The sequence below is a fragment of the Sceloporus undulatus genome, chromosome 1 (genome assembly GCF_019175285.1).
Source record: "Sceloporus undulatus isolate JIND9_A2432 ecotype Alabama chromosome 1, SceUnd_v1.1, whole genome shotgun sequence".
Taxonomy (NCBI): domain Eukaryota; kingdom Metazoa; phylum Chordata; class Lepidosauria; order Squamata; family Phrynosomatidae; genus Sceloporus; species Sceloporus undulatus.
In genome coordinates, this window is record NC_056522.1 from 221,254,429 (window position 1) to 221,277,355 (window position 22,927).

The 22,927-nt window shown below is 37.6% G+C and overlaps 1 protein-coding gene across 24 annotated transcripts in view; it reads left to right on the top strand.

The window, feature by feature from the left end:
• Positions 1-22,927, top strand: part of NEB (nebulin) — a 215,393-nt gene that overhangs the window by 167,297 nt on the left and 25,169 nt on the right. For 19 of the 24 annotated variants that reach the window (XM_042478209.1, XM_042478218.1, XM_042478235.1 and 16 more), the window contains 16 exons: positions 531-635; positions 775-879; positions 2,433-2,537; positions 2,633-2,743; positions 3,442-3,552; positions 4,584-4,685; positions 5,555-5,659; positions 8,117-8,215; positions 13,888-13,998; positions 15,086-15,190; positions 16,031-16,135; positions 16,743-16,847; positions 19,322-19,432; positions 19,905-20,015; positions 21,805-21,918; positions 22,045-22,149. In XM_042478209.1, the coding sequence (XP_042334143.1) occupies positions 531-635; positions 775-879; positions 2,433-2,537; positions 2,633-2,743; positions 3,442-3,552; positions 4,584-4,685; positions 5,555-5,659; positions 8,117-8,215; positions 13,888-13,998; positions 15,086-15,190; positions 16,031-16,135; positions 16,743-16,847; positions 19,322-19,432; positions 19,905-20,015; positions 21,805-21,918; positions 22,045-22,149 (1,710 nt within the window). The remainder of the gene's footprint in view (positions 1-530; positions 636-774; positions 880-2,432; positions 2,538-2,632; positions 2,744-3,441; positions 3,553-4,583; positions 4,686-5,554; positions 5,660-8,116; positions 8,216-13,887; positions 13,999-15,085; positions 15,191-16,030; positions 16,136-16,742; positions 16,848-19,321; positions 19,433-19,904; positions 20,016-21,804; positions 21,919-22,044; positions 22,150-22,927) is intronic. The other 5 variants (XM_042478274.1, XM_042478264.1, XM_042478254.1 and 2 more) reach the window with 5 other exon arrangements.

Here is a 22,927-nt window from a genome sequence, read left to right on the forward strand (position 1 = left end):
AAATGAGCTCTGTCTCTCATCACACCTGTTGTTTTGTGTTTATGACTTATGGCAAAGAGTTTTCTTGATAAGATTTGTTCAGAATGGGTTTGCCATTGCCTTCTGGTGAGGCTAAGAGTCTGTGACTAGTCCCAGTGTGTTTCCATGGCCAAGTGGGGATTTGAACTCTGGGTTCCCAGGGTCCTACTCCAGCTTTCAAACCACTAGACCATGCTGGCTTTCTTGTGCCTACATCCACACTTAATTGATCAATTGATAGGCATACCGACATTGACCTTTTGGAATCTCATGCAATCAGCAAAAAGATATGTATTGAACCTTTTATGAGCAGGGAGAGGTGTAGTTTCTTGTGCAAGTGTCAGAACTACCAGGTATGGAGCTGATATCTGTGCTGTCCCCAGCACTGAAAAGATGTGTTTTTCTTTCATGCAAGATAATATAATTTTCCCACCAAAACCTAGCCAAGATGGGTTTAAAAAAAAAAAAAGCTTTATTCTATGTTTACATTACTTGTATTTCTCTGTAAATAGCTGGATTATAAGAAGAAATATGAAGCAGCCAAGGCTCACTGGCACTGGACAGTGGACAGACCAGACTTCATCCAAGCTGCAAAATCATCTTTGCAACAGAGTGATGTAAGGAAATGAGGAAAGACAATTGCATGTGTTTACATTTTTATTTTTATTTTTTAATCAGGTTAATCAGACCACTTTGCCAATTGTTAAGAGCGGACTTTATTTTTTTTCACTTATTATTATTACTGTTTCTTTGTAGTATGAGTACAAACTTGACCGAGAGTGGCTAAAAGGATGCAAGCTATCTGTAACAGATGACAAAAACACAGTGCTGGCACTGCAGAATGCAATCTTGGCAAGCGATGTGAGTATTTCGATATCCATTCAGTGAAAACTTGTTCTTTGTATATTTCATACATTCTTTGTGAATGGAAGCAAAATTAAATAGCAAATCTTAGCAAATTATAGTTCCTTTAAAAATAAGCATGTCTTTTACTTCCAAACCATCTGCATTAAGAACCCCTTGAGTGTTGTATAAAAAAGACTGCCTTTAATTTGATGTTTAGTTTCCATAATAATAGTAAACTTGAAATATGATTTCTAGGGCTGCAATGTTTGTTATTGGCTTGGGCAACCAACTTGTGCTTGACAGTGCTATTCACTAATATTCTACTGAGCTCTGTATCTGTTACAAACTGATCCAAGACTCAGAACAACTGTGGGGACAAACTGCATAGCTCCCTGATTTTTTTAAAAAAAAATTAAAAATATTTTATTAACACATAAAATAAAATAAAATACATATTACATACAACAAATATCTTTGTCCATATATCTTCCATATATACTTCCACATAATTAATCTAATTAGACATACAAGCATATAAATATACTGTAAGTAACAATCGACCTAAAAACCTATTCATTATACCTTTCTAAAACTATCAGAACTCCATGTTACCATTGCATATCTTACTCTTCTCTTGAGCTGTTCTTATTTCATTTTTTGTAGTTACTATTTTTATTCTACTAACACCAAGGATTATCCCATGTAATCTCACTTATACTTACATTCATGAATAGAACTACAAAATTGTCGATAATCCTAAATATCTAGTTTTATCAATATATCCCATTGATCATTTATATATTTTATTGTCCGTTCCCAACTTTCCACATATTTCTTCAAAATTTCATTTCTCATAAGGCAAGTTAATTTATCCATTTCTGCCATATCTAGTAATTTTGTTAGCCATTCTTCCAATGTTGGTATTTCATAGTTTTTCCCCCATTTTTGAGCCAGCAGCAGTCTCTCTAGTAGCCCATGCTTATGTTTTCCTTTCCCATTTGCTCGTCAATCATACTTAATAAATATGTTTCAGGTTTCAATTGGAATTTTATGCCTAATATTTTTTTCAATTAATTGGTGTATACTTTCCCAAAACTTCCTAATTTTAGTGCAGATCCGCCATTGGTGAGAACATGTTCCTGTTTCCTCTTTGTTATTTACTTGTTTATACATTTTGGATAGCTTCTGGGGAATGTGATGCCATCTATAATGCATTTTATATATGTTTTCTTTAATATTTTGAGCAATTGAGATATTCATTGTCTTTTTCTATACCTTCTCCCATTTGTCTAATTCAATTTTGAGCCCATTTAACCATGGGTATTACAAATTTTCCCAGACTATGTGCTGACTTCACTAAGAAACAAAATATCTCATTGCTTTGCAAGACTCAGGGCAAGATTTGGCCTTGTCTTTCTCCCTGAATAGACATGGGCACACATTTCTCCACTGGAAAAGCATGAGATGGGCCTAGAATAAGACATGTGATCCCCAGTGATGTGCACATTTGTGATTCTTGTTGGTGTATGGTGCTTGAAACTAACACTTTCTTTAATTCCATATCCTAGTTAAAATATAAAGAGAAGCATAACAAGGAAAGAGGAACTATCCATGCAGTTGCAGATACTCCTCAGATCCTTCTTGCAAAATCTGTTAGCTCTCTTGTGTCTGAGGTAATTTTACTTTTCCAAAAACATAATCTGAATTCAGAATTTATTCCTTCTAAGGATGTGCCATTTTTGAAGCTATGCTTTCTCTTCATCATTAGAACAAATATAAAGAACATGCCAAAAAGCACCGTCCCCATGGTACTTTTACAAAATTGCCTGAAACACGAGATACTGTTCATGTCAAAGAAGTAACCAAGAATGTCAGTGAGGTAAGGTGTTCCTATGTTCATGTATTCACATTGCAATTTGAGTAGACCTTTGCACTGGATTTATCTGGTGATGGAAACTCTTGTTTCTTCATTGTAAAGTAATATAATCTGCTCACCATTGCTTATGAAAATGTTACTCAGCTCACATAGTTAAAGATAATACAGAAATATTCTGAACTGCTTAACAAATAAATAAGAATGACAGAAATTAGCAGTAGAGGAGGAGGAAGAAGAAAAAGAGTAGAACAGAAAAGGTTTCAAATGGACCGATCCAGTTAATTTTTCTAGAGAAAAAAAATCTAGATGTTTTTTCTAGAAAAAATTATTTCCTATTATTTTCCAGGAAAATAGAACAGAAGTTTAATAAAGGATACATGGCTTTAACTAATTAATTGGTGTTTATGCTGTATGACATTGGTGGCATTTGAGGAGTTTACAAAGGTTTTATTTTCATTTGAGCTGTCATTTGAATAAATAACATATATTTAATTTTTAGCATGGAAAGAGTTTGAAAATTTTAAGACAAATCTTTAGTTGATAACTATGGAGATGACAGCTAGTTAACCTTCAAATACAAATACATGTACTATTTTTGCTTATATATAACAGATATAATCTGTGGTTCCTTATTTTAAATGGCAGTAAAGCACACCTGGATTAGAGAATGAATGACATAACTCTTTTTCCCCCCAAAATAGACAAATTATAAAAAGAAGTTTCAGAAAGAGAAAGGAAAATCAAACTATTCCATCATGCTGGAACCTCCTGAAGTGAAGCATGCCATTGAAGTGGCAAAGAATCAGAGTAATGTACGTTACTTCTGTTATTACTTCATTAACAACCATATATGGCCATCTCAGTAAGACTGAGACTAGAATTTGAAAATCAATTTTCATACTGGAGGAATGAAATGTATCTGTTTTAATTTTGTTCAACCACTGTGAATATAGATGCTATGTACATGAGTATGAAAGGTCTTGGAACAGGTCTGGCTGAGGTATTATCTTCATACAGAGGTTTCTTATTCTGCAGTTCCTAATGACAGATATGATCTGTTACCAATTTATGCATACAAGAATTATGAAATTAAATTACAAATGATAAGATTTAAGCATGATAACTATGGCTTAAAAACACCTGTTTTGTTTTATGATCCCTTAATGTCACCCTATACTTTCACAGCAAGAGGGAAAATGAAAGTTTATAATTAATATAGTCGTAGTTTTATAGCATGTATATGTGTATGTATGTGTGGGGAGAGAGAGTATATAGTGAGTATATTAATATAATATAGTTAAAATGCAAAAACAAAACAAAAACAAAAAAAACACATGCATTTTAAAGCAGCTGATCTATTTCAGCCCAACATGCAACCTTAGACTGTAAGCCTGAGGGCAAGGAACTGTCCAATTAACAATTAGTAAGCTACTCTGAGAGCCTCTGTGGCAGAAGAGTGGGATATAAATACCTGAATTAAAATGAAATGAGATCAATGAGTAGGGAAAACTTAATTTTTTTGTTGTAAAACTCTAAAACTCTATTGCATCCTGCTGCGCTAGGTTGGGGTGGGGGGAGGAGGAGTTGTGTTCCTAAAATATAACATTCCTTAGCTCTGCTATGCATAGCATTACTCGCTTCTTGGAGTCACTGCTATCTATGGCACTTCTCCCTTAAAACCACCTTACTCATTTATAAAGAGAGCCATTTTTTTCATGACTAATTTATAAATGCGTAGCATATGTTGATAGAAAACTGTGAACTTCAGAATGTTGATTGATTTTCACCTCTTTTACAATTAGCACTGCAGTAATCACTTTTCTATATGCTTGTTTTGACCTAGATCCAATACAAAAAAGATGCCAAATCAAAGCTCCATTACACAAGTGTGGCAGATCGGCCAGATATTAGGAAAGCAACTCAAGTCTCCCATTTAGTCAGTGATGTAAGTACATCTTGGTGCAACTCTTCAGTAGTTCATGGTCCTGCATATATATATATATATATATATATATATATATTCATGCCAGAAAGAAACTTGGGGGAATCATACGTAATGAAGCCTGCTCAGAGATTGGTGAGAGGAAAATGAACAAGAAATATGAAGGACTGGAACTGGTGGTGGTGAAACAAAATAAATTCAAAAGGAAAGCATTTTTTTAATGTTTTGTCCTTAAAAACTTTTTTTTAAGGAAACAGCGAATACGGAGGACTATTGAATATTAATTGTATAGGCTGAGGAATAAAATATTAAAAAGAAGTTTCTTGTATTTACTCCCTTCACATTATTTCTAAAAAAAATTGTGAGGCAGGCAAACTTGCATATAGGACTATAGACAGTATCCCTGTGCTACAATTCACGGACTTGGTTTCATTTTCTCAGTTCTTTTAATGGGAATGTGTCCTTTATGCCTTCCTGGCAGTATGAAGGATTAGATGAAACAAAATTGTTTCTTTTGTTGAAGGTTTCTTCTGTTTTTATTGAGCTTCATAAATTGGGCAAAGAAAAAAGGTTCCTAATAGTGCAGGTGTTCCTTATAAATCAGACCCCACAGCTCTATCAGTAATAATAAAATTTTGAAAGTAAATTTTAAATTGTAACTATTTTGTGATTTAACTGTACCTTTAATGTATCAAAACTTTTAAGTCAAGCCAAGTTACATCCTTTCCCCCTCCATTTTTACTGTAACTGCCAGACTCCATGGTCACTCCGGGATTTCTGGGGCTTGTATGAAAACAAATTACTTTCATTCCAGTACAGAGAAACCAAGAGTTATTGATTGCTTTTCATGCAAATGTCTTGTATGACCCTAGATTGAATACAAAGCCAAGGCTCGTGGAGAAGCTGGGATGGGGGTCAGCATGCTTGGACGTCCTGATATTGAACTTGCTAAAGAAGTGTCCAAACTTACAAGCCAGGTATGAAAAAGCTGATTTGTAGCAAAATGCAAACAGAGGATAAGTTTTTCATAATCTCATGAGTGTAATACAGTATTGTCTTCTGAAATGTCACTATTAAACCTGAAATTCCTTCTAGACCATGGCAAGATTAATGAAAATTTGACACAGTTTTAGCTGTCCACAGAATTCTAATCTGAGACCTAGATGCTCAGTTCTACACAATGTGTCTCTTTGTTTGCCCTAAACCCAACTGTTGATCTCAACCAGAATAAAATCACCGAACATCCTTGCTTCAGCTGGACCTCAAACAGATGGCCCCAAAGGGGCACTTTTGGACTGACCTGGAGGCTGGGCATGCGCATGACGCACACCCTGGATCACGCAGATGCCATGCTTAGGCCTTGCTGGGGCCACCTAACACAGCCCTAACTGAACTGCAAAAAGAGCAGTTTCTTACTGCTCCTTTTAACAGCCTCTTTGGGACCACAACAGCAGTCACCCTCAGGACCATGGCAGTCCCATGACAATCGGGATGGGAGCTGCTCCATCTGTCCTGTCTGCTCCCCCCCCCCTTGATCTACTCTAATTGCCACTAAAAATGTGACAGATCCCTTTACCCAGGCTGGCCCTAACACGCCAGCCCCCAGGAATCCTGCCACTCATCCTTCCCTTCTTCCCCAGCTCTCTTTCCTGGACTGGGTTTGTGGGTGTCCACGTGACCTCGGTGTGGATAAGGCTGTGTGTTAGCTTTGTGTTCTTTATGGTAAGCATAAAGATTTTGGGTGAAAGAAGATAGTCTGAGAGAGTAAACAAAATAATGAGAGTATTAATAGTATTATTGGTGTGAAAGAGATGAGCCAAATGAAACAGTTTCTGGCCACTTTGGGGGCGTGGTGTTTGCATGACATATGCCCCCAAAGTGGCCCAAAGCCTCTCCAACACCATGCTCCAGTCCTTTGGACTGGAGCAAAAAGAAGTTTGCATAATCCAGCTCCTGGCAGCATGGCTTGGGTCCTGTAGCAGCGGTCCACTTTGGCAGAGGGCCATGCAGGCACTGCATTCCCAGCCCACTTGTGGTCAAAGCAGCCTTGGGCCACTCCTTCCTGCTCATCTGCTCTGACCCATTGTATCCTGCAGAATAGTAAGTGCTTTAATAAGTTGAAGGACTGAGTTTCAACCATATCATGATATTCAACCTGAGTTACATCAGCCTTATCCTTCAGTCAATTCAAGCAACCAGTACACCTTCACTTCCCACTGAATTGTCCAACTGTCTCCTCCAACTGTTAACCCTGTCTGAATCCCCTCAGACACACACCCTGCAACCCCCTTTTCAGTGTCTCTGAACCATGGTTGACTGCATTGAAACCAAGTCTGCCTGGCGTCTCCTCACAATGCCTATGTAAGCATTTGTTTCCCCTCATGGATGTACAGTTCTGTATTGTTGGTACCTTTTGCACACATTAACCTGTTTTTCCATTGTGTGGGATAAGCAGCTCATTGTTTACGTGCATTAGTGATTCTCCGTATGTGACAGCATAGTTTTTAGATCTGCTGCTCACATGATTCTCCCACAGGCACTTCTTACCAATACAGGAAGTGGTGTGGGAGATGAGAAATCTGAACTATTTTCACTTGTACTTGACTTCCTATAGTCATTAAGCATAGTAATGATTCTTTATTACAAATATTTACCTATCAGTTTTCTGCCCCCCACAGCCAGTAGCTGGCACTTTTTTCATATTCCTGTCCACAAGTTCATGTCTAGAAAAAGTCCACTACTGCTGCTGGAGGAAAAGTGCTATCAATGTTTAGAATACTGTATAGGAAAACTCATATGATCTTATAGAGGTAGTTGGATTGCAAGTTCCAGCAGTTCTAATCAGCATAGCCAATGGTGAGGTATGTGGGGTGTTGCAATCCAAAAACAAATGAGAGAGTTCATGATTCTGATCCTGTTCTGAATGAAACTACATTCATGTTTACTTTCTTTGTTCAGGGGGATTAATGGCAAAGATGTTTATTCTACAGTTTCTGGAAATATATGAGGAATTTGTTGAGTATTGCTCTTCTCTAGGAAAAAATATTTTAAAAATCTTGTATTTGTTATCTTAATAATGATATTTGGCAGACATTTTAATGCTTGTTGTTAGGTATTTCAATGAAGCAGGTGGCAGCAAAAATGTTCCTTCATGCTTAATTGAAGAACGTATTTTAAATAATTTGTTACTTTATCTTTAATACTTTTCATTGCTAGTACAGTACAAGACTTTTGTTCTCCACCAGACTTCAAATGACTTGTTTCACTGTACTTTTGACACATCCTGTTTTCCCCAAGGCTCTTCCCCAACTCCTGTCAATTACCTCCTACAGAAGATACAAAGACTCTTCTGTGCTTGCATCTTTGCTTCTTGCTTTGTCCCTTTGGACTGGATGTTTGCTGTTCTAATCTTGCTATCTCGCTACGCTTTGTAGGCAGAATACATCAAAGGACACTTGAGGGGCCATGGTGCTGCATCGTATGATACACCCATGATGAGACACGTTAAGAAAGCTAATGTCCTAAGTAGTCATGTAAGATTAATTTAAATAGCTGTTCTCTGCAGCTGCCAGTTTAAGAGCCTTGCTGGATTTTATATTCATGGCACATGAAATCATGCCTGAACTGTCAGTGAAATGCATTATTATTATTATTATTATTATTATTATTACCACGAGCAGCAGCAAAACCTCCCCTTTCTTTCTTATGTAAAGTGGAGTTTGGGAATTTCCTGAACAGTGACTTTGATAAAAATGTTATTTTTGATAACTCCTCTTACTGAAGGAAAAGCTTCAGACCCTTGAAACCTCTGCATGTGAGTGGGGAATCTGACAGCACAGAAAAATTAATTTTATATAATTTATATGATACAGAGTGTTGATGATAAAATTTGCAGTAAAGAAACCAGCATTTGAATTAAAATATGTATCCTAGTGAGTATCTCTTCCTCTCCAAGTTCATGGGCATCCACATAATAATAAAAGCTTTTAAATCATTTATCCATAATGATCTGCTGGATCAGACTAAGGGCCTACCTTGTCCAACACTCTATTTATATAGCGACCAAACTATTGTTAATTGGAAGCCCACAGACAAACACAAGTGGTACTTGTTGTACTTTACAAACTTCAGGGATAGATGTCAGGTGAATTATAGTCCAGCTGATTCCAAATCTGACACCTAACTATTAAATTGCTGTGACTTGAGGCCAAATATTTCCTTATTATTCTTCCTCACTCACTCTCAGAGGGTTTAGAATGTCAGGCCCATTTTGACCTCAGCTCTCTCTATGTCCAGTGCAGTCATTATTTAAGTGTGTCGAATCAATATGTGAAGATGGGAGCATGCTAGCCCCACTCCCTCCATTCTTGGTCTGTTGTTCTACTTAACTGGAGAGGGAAAAGCTTACCTGCCCATGGACACTCCTCACTCATTTGGGAGCCAAAAATAAATAAGGATCTTCAATTATGTGGAGAGCATCCATACATAAGAGAAGCTCTCATATTCATTCTTTTCTACACAAGGAGAATGGTGGAACCAGAGACAGTGGGAATATGGAGTTAGCACACTCCTGTCTGTGCATATTGATTGAATGTGCTGATATAATGCTTATATAATGACTGAATAGGACTTCAGATATGTTTCATAAGGACAAAAGGGGATGCTTTTTTCATTGTCAAAATTGCATGAAACAAAACTGCATGTCCAGACAAATCTTCCATCTCCACTTCTGATCAAAATTGACCAAATGTCATCTAATACAGATCTCTTCTGATCAACAGTAAAGTTTTCATCTAGTTCTCTTTATAACAAAGAAGTGGCATCTTGTGACTCTTGGAATACATTTTAGGGGAAGTTTTATGCACTTGAAAGAAGGGAACATTTTTTTGGGATCAGATATTACACTGATGTGCCATCTGTTTTATGTTTTAAGATGTGGAACTTTTATTTTGTTTTGTTTTGCATACTTGTTTTTAGGTATGTGGCACCTCACCAAGTCTCTCATTCCTTATGGGATTTAATTTTTTATTATTCAGTCATCTATTTGTCACATAATTTGTCACTGTTCTTGGTATACTTTGCCATGTTTTATGTTTTTCTTGTTGCTTTTAATTCTAATTGCATATCAATTTCCATGCTCTCTCTTATTATTTTTCTTTTATTATTTGTTACCCCATGCCCAGAGATTCTTGTAGGGTAAGATAAATTTGTTGTAAGTGTTGTGTTTAGTAAGTGCACAGTCTTTGTGAAAGTCAGTTATATTAATAGGATACTTGGGCATTAAAAACGTTATGCTGCTGTTTTCAATGGGGCATCTCTTTTCTTCTCCCTGAAGCCTCCCATGTCATTCCCCTAAAAATAGGTCCAGATGATTTTCCTGCCCTTGAAATGTGATTTGAGGGGGCTGCAGTGTGATAGAAAGGATCACCACCTTTATAATTTTGATGGATTTTGGCATTCCATAAGACATTCTAAAGTATTTTCAGAGCCTCAGTATGTCCAAGGGGGTTCCTATTTTCCCCCCAATGGAGTACATATCAATAATTCCCATGTTGAAATGAATGGGAAAACACTTGCACATCTGGAAAGGAGCTGGTTGTAAAATCTCAGTTAAATTATTAACTCGGTGGGCTTTAGCATTGCAGAATTTTCAGTTTTAATACTAGTCTATCAATAATAGAAATAAAAAATGTCAGCTGCAGTTATAAAGAATAAGTTGCAATACCTGCTAAGTAGCATGAAGACAGAAGATACAGATTCAATATTCTTTATCTGAAATGCTTGGGACCAGAAATGTTTGGGATTTCAGATATTGTTGGATTCTGAAATATTTGCATATACATAATGAGAGATCTTGGTGATGGGACCCATGTTTAAATGTGAAATTCATTTAAGTTTCATATACACCTTATAAACATAGCTTAAAAAAATAAACAAAGGAGATTAGTGCAAACAGGCCAAGAAGTGGTCCCAGGGTAGCAGTGGAGGCGACAACAAGCTCAGCCACCAGGTGTGCATTCTTTGGGCTCCCCCCCACTTCCAGAGAGCCCACCAACCACCTACTTCCACCTTGTGAAAGAACAAGCAAGAGTATTGCAGTCAGCACCTTGAAAATGGAAGGGGGTAGTTGGTGGGATCCTCAGTGGTGCAGTCAAAAAAATGTGTGTCCTGCAGCTAGAGCTTACCACCACCTCCACTACTGCTACTTTCTATATAAGGACATGTCACATGAGATCAGTGGAATATTCCACTTGTGTCATCATGTTGGCATCAGTTTTTTCTAGATTTTGTAGTATTTTGAATTTTTTAATTAGAGATGCCAAACCTGTGCTACTGTGAAGACTGTAGTAGAAAGTGGAGCTTTTTGGCCATACACTGTGCGAGGCATGTAATGCTGGCGGTACAGAAGAGAAGCAGAGCTCTCACTTGTGCAAGTGCCAGTTCCCTATGCCACACCAAATTTCCCCCCACTTCCTCCATACCTGCTCTCCAAATCCCCCACATGCCATGACCCTCGGAAAGGCTTGAGGGGGAGGAAGCAGCTGCAGCAGAGAAGATAGGAAACCTCAACTGTGCAAGTGTTCTTGCATTCAGGTACAATTGATTACTACTCTGTGAACATTAAATGTTTTCACACAAGTTCAGGTACTGTCCTGAGAACTGCACTCTACCTCGGTGTGCATGTGCCCCTTTTTGGCTTATTATTATTATTGCTAATAGGAATCTGTGCACCATATAACAATATACTTTTGAAACCAAGGGAATGTCAGATCCTAAGACAGCAGCTTGTGTCATATGGAGCCAAATGTGGGATATCACCTGTTGAGCACATACAAAATAGCTCTCAGGTTTGGGTGGATACTGCTCTTTTTCCAGTTGTAATGTGTTATGTGTCATTGTGAGAATAGTCTTCCCCCCTTTTAAGGGGATCAGTATTCAGATTGGTCTGTCTTTTTTGGGGGGAGGGGAGGAAATCTCATCTATACACTTGAATGTCCAGCATCTTTTGTCAATCCAAATCCAAAAGATGAGACTATCCAGCATGATGGATAATGACTGTGTGGATAAAAACACGCTGACATGTTTGAAAGCTCCAAAATCATGGAGTGTGATTTAAATTTGCATTCTGGTAAACTTTTCTAACCATAAATTAAATGTATATATTTATTTTCAGCCTGTGATAAATGGCATGACCTATTCCTTTCATCAGTTACGTCAATCAGCTCTTGCACTGGGGAGGGAGTACAGAGTAGCAATGGGCATCATCTATCAAATATTAAAAATAATTAGTTCTTACAGAATCTTGAGATCTGTCATTCAGGGAGGGGTACTAAGAAACCAGTTCTGATCCAGAGAGCTCTAGTGCCTCACCAAGTTACAATTCCCGGGATTCCAGGATGTTGTCATAGCAATTAAAATGGAATATAGTCCTACAATTGTTTAGGTGAAAGTGGCCTCAGTCTCAAAATTAATACTGCTAACTGAACAAATCACTGGTAGATTTACAGGGATCAGATTATATCTACTAATGCACACTGGGACAAAGAAGCAACAGTCAATCTTCATTTCTGGAAACACAAGGTGGCTGCAACTCAGGGATCTGTCCATTGTGCTGGATGAATATTCCTTAGGCCCGGTACAGACGGGCGTCGATGCACATCTTGATGACGTGCTAGGGTTGCCTCGGGGTGTCACTTACAGACACCCCACAATCCTAGCACGTATTCCGTATGTCAAAATGGCAGCACCCTGTACAGATGGGCACCACCAGTTTGATGTGACGGATGCTTAGCGTCCATACGTCATGGTGCGATACTGATGTCGCGAGTGCACCCACTGCGGCATCAGTACCGTGCCACAAAAAGAACCGCTGCGTCCCCCCCCCCCCCGGCAGAAAACTAGGTGCCGGCAGACTGCCCTTTTTGGGCAGTCTGTACCGTGCCTTAGTCACCATAAAGAAGTAGAGAGAAACATGATAGTTCTTGTGTTAGCAAAGCTGAACATTAAATTTTAGGTGGTATCTTAAGTGAAAAAAGTCAATCAAAACCAAGTGGGATGACAAAGGGTTAATTGGAACTGTCCCTACCAAACTGGAATGGATGGTAAGGAACTGGACTAATAGTAAGTAGATAAATGAAAATAATTTTAATGAGAAGTGCAGCACTGCTGAACCTAACTCAGAAGAGAGAGCATCTGGTACAGAGGATGACAAATGGGCTCATGAGCATCATGCAACCGCTACAGATGGTTTTGTGGTCCTTAGCCCATCCACTCCAAGATATTTATTTGAACAAAAATGGCGTATCTTGTGTTTTCTACATTGAACAAATGGGAGGTACAAGCAGATACCTGACAGCTATTGGCTTGATTTTGTTTCTACTTTTTTTGTTGTTTTTTCCCCTTTCTGGGCCTGGTCTGGACTTCAGTGGATAGTAGCTGTCCAATTTGCCCCCTGGACCTGCTACTCTTGTTCTGGTGGAATCTTTAATCTCATTTTTAAAAAAAAAATATTTAAAATATCCTAATGTCAGAAGATATCATTTGGTCATCCATTAGATCAAATACAAGCTGTCTCTTTAATTAGGCAGTGTTGTTGTGAAGAGAGCAGGGCCTGAGTGTGTGGGAGAGCCAAATTATGCTGGTCCACCATGCTCAGTAGCAAAAGCTTTTGTCAAGTTCTAATCTCATAGTCAAGCCTACCATAGTCTGGGGCCAATGATACTCGGAGCTTCCTGAAAAAAAGGCAGAAAACACATTGAGAAAATCAAGCTTTTATGCTTTTATTTCTCTTGCCTTGTATTCTGTACCATGACTGGATGGGAAGGGGTGTTCTCTTTTTAGGCCAAATAAAATGAATACTACAATCATTACTCAGTCCGTGTATCTTTTGGTTGGCTACAGCTTGCAGGCATTCTCTAACATCTTTTCAATGGGTAAATCATATACTTCAAATATGGAGCTGAGACACAATCACTGAATGAAAGTGGCAAACATCATCTTGTAATTGTAGCATGTGCGAATTTAATTCCTGCATTAAATCCTTTGTAATTATATCTATTATTTTTAAGAGGTCTCATTACATGCATCTTTTGATTTATCTGCTTGTAATCAAGGTCACTTTTACAATCTGAATTGAGACTCCATGTTGGCACCAGGAAATCTTATAATTAAGGGCTAGTTGTAATACTTGTTCTCTTGGAATTAGGTGAAATATAAAGAAAGGTTTGATAAAGAGAAAGGAAAGAAGCCACAGTATGACCTCAAGGAGAGCAAGATCTACAAGACCTTGAAAGATGCTCATAACATTGCAAGTGAGGTATGTCTGATGCATTACCCTTTCAGTATATTGATACACAATATATACACCAATTCTCTTAGCCATTCCACAAGTCCAACACCTACTCAGGATTAGCTTCCTTTGGGAGGTGGCCACTGAAGGCTTGTGCCATTTATATATATATAACACAGGCTGTAGATAAGTGAAGGCAAACAACTTGAACATTCAGCAGCAAAATGCCCTGTTGTACATCAGATGTCAAGAATCAGAACTCTTGCTAGAGTGTACTGTCTCTTCTTATCTATCTTACTCTGTCTTATTAAAAAACTGCTATGTCTCCCAAAAGACCTCTACAGTTTTCTTATCACATCTAGTTTGCTCTCTCCCTCTTGCTTTCTCTTCTAACCTTCATGGGCCAGAAGCATTATGATCTGACAGAGAAATCATAAATTTATAAACCCTGGAAGGTAAAAAAAAAAATTCTTGGTGGACTTCTACACTCCCTTGTGGGTTTTTTTTAAAAACAGAACTCATTAACACCAAAAGGAAAGAAAATCACTATGCCAGTTCTATTGTTGTTGTTATTGGCTGGAATCCTGTTGGGTGTTGTGTTCAAGTAAGTGAGCGTGCACATGAGGGAAATAGAATTACAAAGATGCACAATGTCCGTATCCATTAGAGGGTTACTGTTATGTAACTAGAGCCAGCAAAAGGACTGAGGCACGATGGGACTGGTGCGCTACAGTCTCCCATGCACATTTGGCCCACATGTGGCACTCTTGCTGGTGTCCCGTTATGCATCTTTATAATTCAGTAACTGAGTTTCTTAGCTAAGTGCACGCAGACTTACATCGAATGAAAGGTCATACAAGATTCTGGCGATTATTATTATGTAGTTATGTAATTATTCTCCCTTTAGGATGCTGGTGTTAGCTCGTGAATCCAAGACCTCCCATGCTATATGCTTCCTTGCCCAATGCCAGCAGTGGTAAATCTATGCTGGTGTAGCTTTTCACTATAAAACTGGAGATTCTAGGGTTACCTTAATGAGCATACGTTGTTCCATTGGAATATCATCTATATACAAGCATTTATTATAGTCTCCTTTTTTTCCTCCTTATTACAGATTAAGTATAAAGCAGACCTGAAGAAACTTCACAAGCCAGTGACAGACATGTCAGAATCACTTTCAATGAATCATGTGTTGAACACCAGCCAGCTGGCCAGTTCTGTAAGCCTGTTACCTAACCCCAAAACTATTTCCTCTTTACCATCTCTTCCATTTGCCTTTCTGGGATAATCTATGCTAACAACTTCTGTAACAGCTTTCCTCCTTGACTGTTCCCAGGAAATCACCTGGTAGTGATCTCTTCTCTCTTGCCTAATGAGTATTTCCCATATGGACTAGCAACTTTAATACACTTAGCTTCTAGAGAGCGCTCTATTAGTTTACAACTGCTGGTACTAGAAAACCTCTAACCGATTTTTAATGACATTTTAAAACTTTTTTTAACCTACATTTTTTACTAACAAAAATACCATTTTTTCTTGTTTTCTTGAGTTTTTTTTGTACTTACTACTACTATTTAGAAAATTTCTTCTTTTTAAACTTTTAAACCCTTCTGAATATTAATATCTGCTTTTTCCTGGAGTTTATCATCCTGCTGTTAGATCACAGAATGATGAATAAGCTAACAAGAGAAGAAGATCTGACTTGCATTGTCCATTTTTAATTGTATCATAGATTCTCTACCCTGTTTCTTTGGTTCTTTCTTCCTAATCTTGATTTGTTGGGGCTTTTTATTTTTGCTTTTGTTTTTTATTTACAAGATACTGTCCATTTTTGCATAATATTGCAAAGGGCCATCCTTCAATATTAGTCTGGGCTTATTTTTCCTGTTTTCTTTTATGCATCTCTCCCCTCCCCCCTTGTTTTTCTCCCTTTTCAAAATGGCACTTCTGCTTTCTTGTTTTAATGTGGAAATGTTTGGATTAGCTGGACCTAGAGAGCTGATCTGGTTAGAGATTTTTTTTTTTATTATTGAGGTGGTTTTTGACGCCTTCCCTTTAGTACCAGTACAAGAAGCAATATGAGAAGAGTAAAGGTCACTACCATGTGGTTCCTGATAACCTTGAACAGATCCACCTAAAAGAAGCCTCAGAACTTCAGAGCATAGTAAGTCAGATAAGTATGTCTCACATTTTATTTGTCATTCATGACCGACCATCCACTTAATCCACAGAATGTTTTAGTAACTACTTGGCGTGGAGAAAAATACACAGTTAAGACTGCAGTACAGTGGTACCAGCAGACATCAGAACCTGTTGATGTTTTTTCCAACTGCTTGTGGTATTTCCACTAATTTGCTGTGAGGCAATTACTGTAAATAAAAGACTCAAAAGTTACTTTTGGGACAAATCTGTAAAAATGCATATATTGTCATTCCAGACCTGATGAAGTTGCAGCACTTTTGTTTGAATTAATCATGTGACCTGTGTAGTTTTGACTTCATCTGTTGTGGGTGCAACAAGGAGCCCAGGGATATGCAGCAATGTTTCTTGGGCAGCAATCTTGTTGCCACATTAACACAAAACCCCAGCTTAATTGTGGTAATTTAGAGTGGTGATTCAGGGCTTCATCTTATACAGAGGAGTACAGTTTCTGTGGCGTTTTGATCTGAACACCATGAATGGAGGAAATACTTTCTCTTCAGCAGTTTTTCTGTATTTTTGTATATACTACAACAGACCAGTTGAAATAGCATTTGCCTTCCTCTTGACAGGTAAAGTACAAGGAAAAATATGAGAAGGAAAGAGGGAAGCCCATGCTGGACTTTGAAACACCAACATACATCACTGCTAAGGAATCTCAGCACATGCAGAGTGAGGTAGGGTCCTTCTATAGAATCATAGAATCATAGAGTTAAAAAGTGGCCTACACTGAGATTAGAAAATGTATTTGTAATGGTTGTATTATTTCCAGTCAGAGTCAAATGTTTAATAGTGGAGATGCATTTTGATGGTATGTTTGTAAGGGGAGTAATCACTTCTCTGTTCATCTGTAGTATTACTGTACAGTGTGCCTTGTTAGAAATCTATTACAAATTGATTCATGGTTGCCATTTGAAAGAGGATTAGCAGTAGGCATTTTGCAGGCTGAGGTAGAGCAGCAAAAAATAGCACTTACTCACCCACCAGTCAAATCAAGCTGCCCACATTCAAGACCTACTCTCACATCTCCTCCTTCCTGGAAGCAAAAATGTAATTATAATAAATTTAAAAACTCTTGATTTCCTGACTTTTCACAAAAATTAGTTGCCCAAGGCGACTGCTTCACTCTACCTTGTGATGAGGGAGTCTATTCACTCTGAATACGTCAAATTAAGGTAAAACTGAGCATGTAAATAAATAAAGCACTTGTGTTTTCTCAGTTTCCCTTGGAACACCATATATATCAATCACTGTCAGATAAAAGCAGTATCATGTAATTTGTATGAAATGCCTTCTCTGACACTTTCAAATTCTTGTTTGCAATTGCATAGTTATATTTTCCTCATTCAGTTGTCATTCTGTTACTTTACAAGGTTTACTTGTAGCCTATTTAATCTGAAGTTTTGACATTTTTCTATCCCACAGTGAAACCTATAATGAAATACTGTATAAGGTGGTTGGTCATAATGTGTGGGCGATTCTACTGATGGCTTCATTTTTTATTGCACAGTTGTTCCAAAGTGAGGCTCAGTCTTGTAGTTCAGTGTACCAGAAGACAAGCTCAAAGTATGAGATAAAGTAACTGTTGTACAGTAGAGCACATGTATACCCTTCGTGTGCCTTTCTTGGATTTTGCTTCTAAAATATGAGCAACAGTGAAGCAAGCTGGACAGTCAGTCTCATTCCCTGACATAGATAGGATCTCCTGTTTCTCTCCTGCTCACCACCAGTGCCACATTTTCCCACAGCCTTTGCTACTGATGACCAATGTGTCTCAGGTTAACTATCCCTCATTTAGAACAATCCAGTATTACATTGGTGCAACAATACTACATGTAGAAAAGTGTGAGCTGTGGGCTATCTTTAGGTAGTTAGGCTTTCATATTTCCATCTAACATCCTCACCAGCAGTTTCAACAGTTTCAAATGTCATATTCATCTAAGCTGTTTACATCCTAAAAGTGATAAAATGGTTGTCAAACCATATTGCCTTGGGCAAGTCATTAGTAAATCAGAGCCCATGTTAATTAATTCAAACACATGGCATCTAAAACAGCAGTGAATAGATATCAGTTTGAATTCTGTTGTTTAGTCTATCCAAAATAGATCCATCAAGTAGTGACTAAACATATGTAGGTCCCATTGATTCAATGGATCTACTGTAGTTCAAACTAGCTATAGGGCATTAATTGCTATAAGACTGCCGATATACAAAGGCAGATTGGACATTTCCGTTCTGTTCTTTCTTTCAGTCTACCCATTCATCCAAACATAAATTTGTTTGCATCATTTAATTTTGGAGTCACTTCAAAAACTCTTGTTTATATTCAGTGTTATGGTATCCTCTCTTTCAGCCTCATTGGCGTGCAATTTTTTATATTTTTATTTTGTTTCACACTATATTTTACAACTTAACTGAAGTTTGGATATTGTTCTGTCCTAGTGTAAAACTTATACAGGGTGAAACATACTTGTATAAGGTAGTTGGTCATACTGTTTGGGTGAATTTGTCAAATGTTTTCATTATACAGCCTTTCAGAATGCAGTTGTCCATTTGCCCATTTGACCATGGTTTATGGGAAAAGGAAATGCAACTATAAGTTTGTTAACTTCATTATATTTTACTTTGCCCAATAACAGGCATTTTCTGGGCAGATTAAATGACACAGAGATGCACATCTTGTAGGATTCCTGGCTTTTGTAACATTCTTTTCCCTTCTTCAGATTTACCATGACAGCTACCAAGTATTATGACAGTGACACAGTTGTGGCTATAAGGGTGTTCACCACCAGACCACATTGGTGTTCGTTGAACAAGCTGAGCACTATGCTCTACGAGCACCCTTTCTCTCCTAAGATTAGACAAAAGTTACTTTTTGGACTACAAGTCCCAGAATCCTCAAGTCAGCACACACAGTGGGAGCTGTAATCCAAAAACATAACTTTCTCACAGTCTGCTTGTAATATAGCAGAATACCAACATACACCAAATGACAGAATGGTAGAAAACTTTCCACAAGACCAAGATTGGACCTGTAACTAGGTACCAAATTATAATGTCACTATACCATAGCTGAAAACTATACGTCTACTTTGCACAGTTCCAAAATAAATTATATTTTTCCTTCTTCTTCTTCTCTAACCCCTATTAGAAAGAATATAAAAAAGACTATGAAGAGTCCATTAAAGGCAGAAACCTTTCCGGCCTGGAGATTACACCATCTTTATTGCATGTCAAATATGCCACCAAAATAGCAAGCGAGGTAGCAGCTACTCTGTTTTTTTCTGCTATGAATCATCCAATTAGTTTCACTAATTATTCTTACCAAAGTAGCCCATTCACTGCTTTCCTTAACAGATGTAAACATTTACCCTAAGCATGATTTCATTTTATTGTCTGTGCTTTGTTTTAGTCTGTTTATTTGTTTTTTTTTAAAAAAAACTACTAATTGTTAATTGTATTAGCAACTACAGTATTTCCCTGTTGTTGGAGACAATATCGTTGTCCCTCTATATGTGTTTTTTTTACAAAGAGTGGTTGTCTCATTATGTGTGTTTGTATAGTAGGTAAAACCTTCGCCATCATAAATGTTTGGTGCTTTACTATAAAAACCATTTGCTTTCTTTCATTCTCCTTCATTTTCTTTCTTGGAGCACCCTTCCCTTCCTTGCCTTCCCTTTCTTCTTCTTTCATTCCTTCAGTTTTCCTTCTTTTCCCTCCATTCTTCCCTCTAGAAAGAATACAGGAGAGATTTGGAAGAAGGTGTCAAAGGTAAAGGTCTCACCATTGTAGATGAGACCCCAGATCTCCTCAGAGCAAAGAACGCAACTTCCATCTTGAATGAGGTGAGGCTTTTCACTTCATGGAGTAAAGGTTTGGTGACTCCTCTCACATTATCTAAGCAGTGGTGGACCCACTCCATGGTGGCATTCCTCATTTGTGGATGATTAATACCAAACCATGTGGGAGGAAGCCATGATGGGGCTTCATCGTTTCCTAATATTTGTTCCTTCTAGACTTTGGGCAACTACAGTACAAGAATAAACTATATTTCAACTGTTTGCAAGCTGCTTTGAATAGTATCAGAACACATCTTTCAAATAATTGTCATGTGATTTAAATCTTAACCTGACAAGCAATTATGGACATAGGCTCCAATTGGTTTTGAAGCATGCAGGGAAAATCTGCGGATAGCATAAAAATGCATATCACATTTAGCTTCCCATGGAAATCATCATTATACAATGTAATTGTAATGTCTGCATGAAACCAATCTTCTATTCACAATTATATTTTCTTCAAACTATTGCTTCCAGCCTTATAGTGAAAGTCATTTTAAATGTCACAGCCCCCATATAAAAGTTTTTTTTCTAATGTTACTGATAAATCATAATTCTCATATATCACTAAATGTAACAGTAATAGTTGTGACATAGCAAACTAGCCAAATTAAATTTGTACCTTTAAAATACAAAATCATATGTACAGCCTAAATGTATTTACATGTACATAGTTTCTTGTGGTTAAAGTGAAACTTTGGTAAGATGTGCTTTTTTAAAAGATTTTTAAAAAAATGTTTAAAACTTAACTTTTAATTTTTTTAAAAAATTAAATTTTGAAATTTAATTTAAAAATAATTTTAATTAAAAAAAACCTGGCTCTCCTTTCTCCTCCTACTGAGTCTTGCCCCACTCATACCATCTCTTTAGTGTTCTATAGGGATTCAGAAGAATGGTATAGCCCATTTCTGCCAAAAGTCAGATGTTTGGAGAATAGTGGTGTCACCCCCCTTAGAGAGTCACCTGGTGCAGCCCGCATCCCTACAACCCCCTAGTGATGCCTCTATGAATTTAGAGTTGGCCCCAATTTTTTTTTAATTTGATGCCACTAGATAATTCTAGTGATATTTATATATCCTTCATAATCTGAAATAACTAATAGGGACCTATTGGCATCACCCCAGGTCCCACAGATACTCAAAGCATTTCCTTAACATGATTCTAAAATAATAATGGGAATAGCAGTGGGATGAAAGGGTATCTCCGTTGCCGCTTTAACACAACATTCATCTGAAAATATTATTGCACTGGGATCTTTATAGTTCATTGTTGTTGCATACCTTCAAGTCATTTTTTGATTATGGTAATCCTATGGCAAGATTTCTTGAGAGGAGGTTTGCCATTGCCTTCTGCTTGGGCTGGGAGTGACTTGCTCCAGGTCAGTGGGTCTTCATGGCTGAGCAGCAATTCCAACTCTGGTTTCCAACTGTCTTGGTCTAACACTCAAACCACTTCACCACATTGGCTTTTATATACTTTATTGCTTCATGATTACTTCACATTTCCAAGTTGCCTTGAACCCCATTTTAGGAGAAAGGCAGGATATAAGTGCAATCAATCAATCAATCAATTCAAATAAAGCCTTACTAACCTAAAATTTAAGGCTTATATTTTCTGCTAACATTAAGTTCTTCTTTCATTAAATATATTTTCCTTCCCTGTAGAACATTTTGGCATGTGTAGCTTGCAAGGTGAACCACACTGAGACTACCCTTGGAGAAATGGGGTGAGTGTCACTCTTCATAAAGATGCCCCAACATGATGTCTTATCTGTATCACTCCTTTTGACCTACAGAAAGAATACAGGAGAGCTTTGGATATGGAAATCAAAGGAAGAGGCCTGACAGCACTCGCACTGGAAACGCCTGATTATATGAGGGCCAGGAATGCCACAGACATTGCTAGCCAGGTCAGTGAGAAGAGCCAGGGGTTAAGGATTTTGAGTCATTGTAATTCCCTATGGAAGAGAAATTCAGGAAGTGGTATACAGTATGTGTAAATATATGTATATCAATATGTGACCTTTCACCAACAGGTTAAATATAAGCAGTCTGCAGAAATGGAAAAGGCCAACTATACCACTGTTGTTGACACTCCAGATATCATACATGCACAACACGTGAAGAACTTTTCTAGTCAGGTAATGATGATGTTTGTTTACAGCTAGTTTTGCCAGGGTGGGTGGGTTGATCGGTTTTATATAAAGAAAACTATTATTTTAAATTATGCTTCTCAATAATAATAATAATAAACTACTACTATTACTAATACTAATACTACTTTCTGAAGCTCAGCAGGTCTTGTCCTAGTAAATTGCTTGGGACCTCAAGTGTATGACGAAACATAGAAAAGTTACCTTTTAGGACCACACCTGAGAGATGGAGGGAGTTGTTGCCAAAAAGCAACTTTTTCCATTTCTAATATTGGTATATTCTGGCTTCAGTTCAGTAGAAGAAATGTGACATATAAGGGGAATAAACAAATAAAAATGATGCCTTTGCATAAATCCATAGATGAGATGTCGCATTGCTGTGAAGTTCCATATATCTGAATGCTTTACTTTCTGGACTTCACATTCACTACTACTGCTGCTGCTACTAATGCTAGTCTGTAGAATCATTATGTGGTGAGATCTTGTAGCATCTTAGGAACTAACTGAAATAAAGACGTTGGCAGCATGGGCTTCAGTCTACTTTCTCAGATGCATACTACTATTTATTACTACTGCTTCAAATAAAGATGATGATGATTATAACCATAATGGTTTTGTAGCCACAGAAAAACAGATCCAGTTAGGATAGGTTGCTTGGTCCCCTCCTGTGTTGCCCATTGGCCTAGAGCAATGATTCCTAAGCTTTAACCTTCCAGGTGTTTTGGACTTCAGCTCCCAGAAGCCTTAACCATGTTGGTCCATGGTT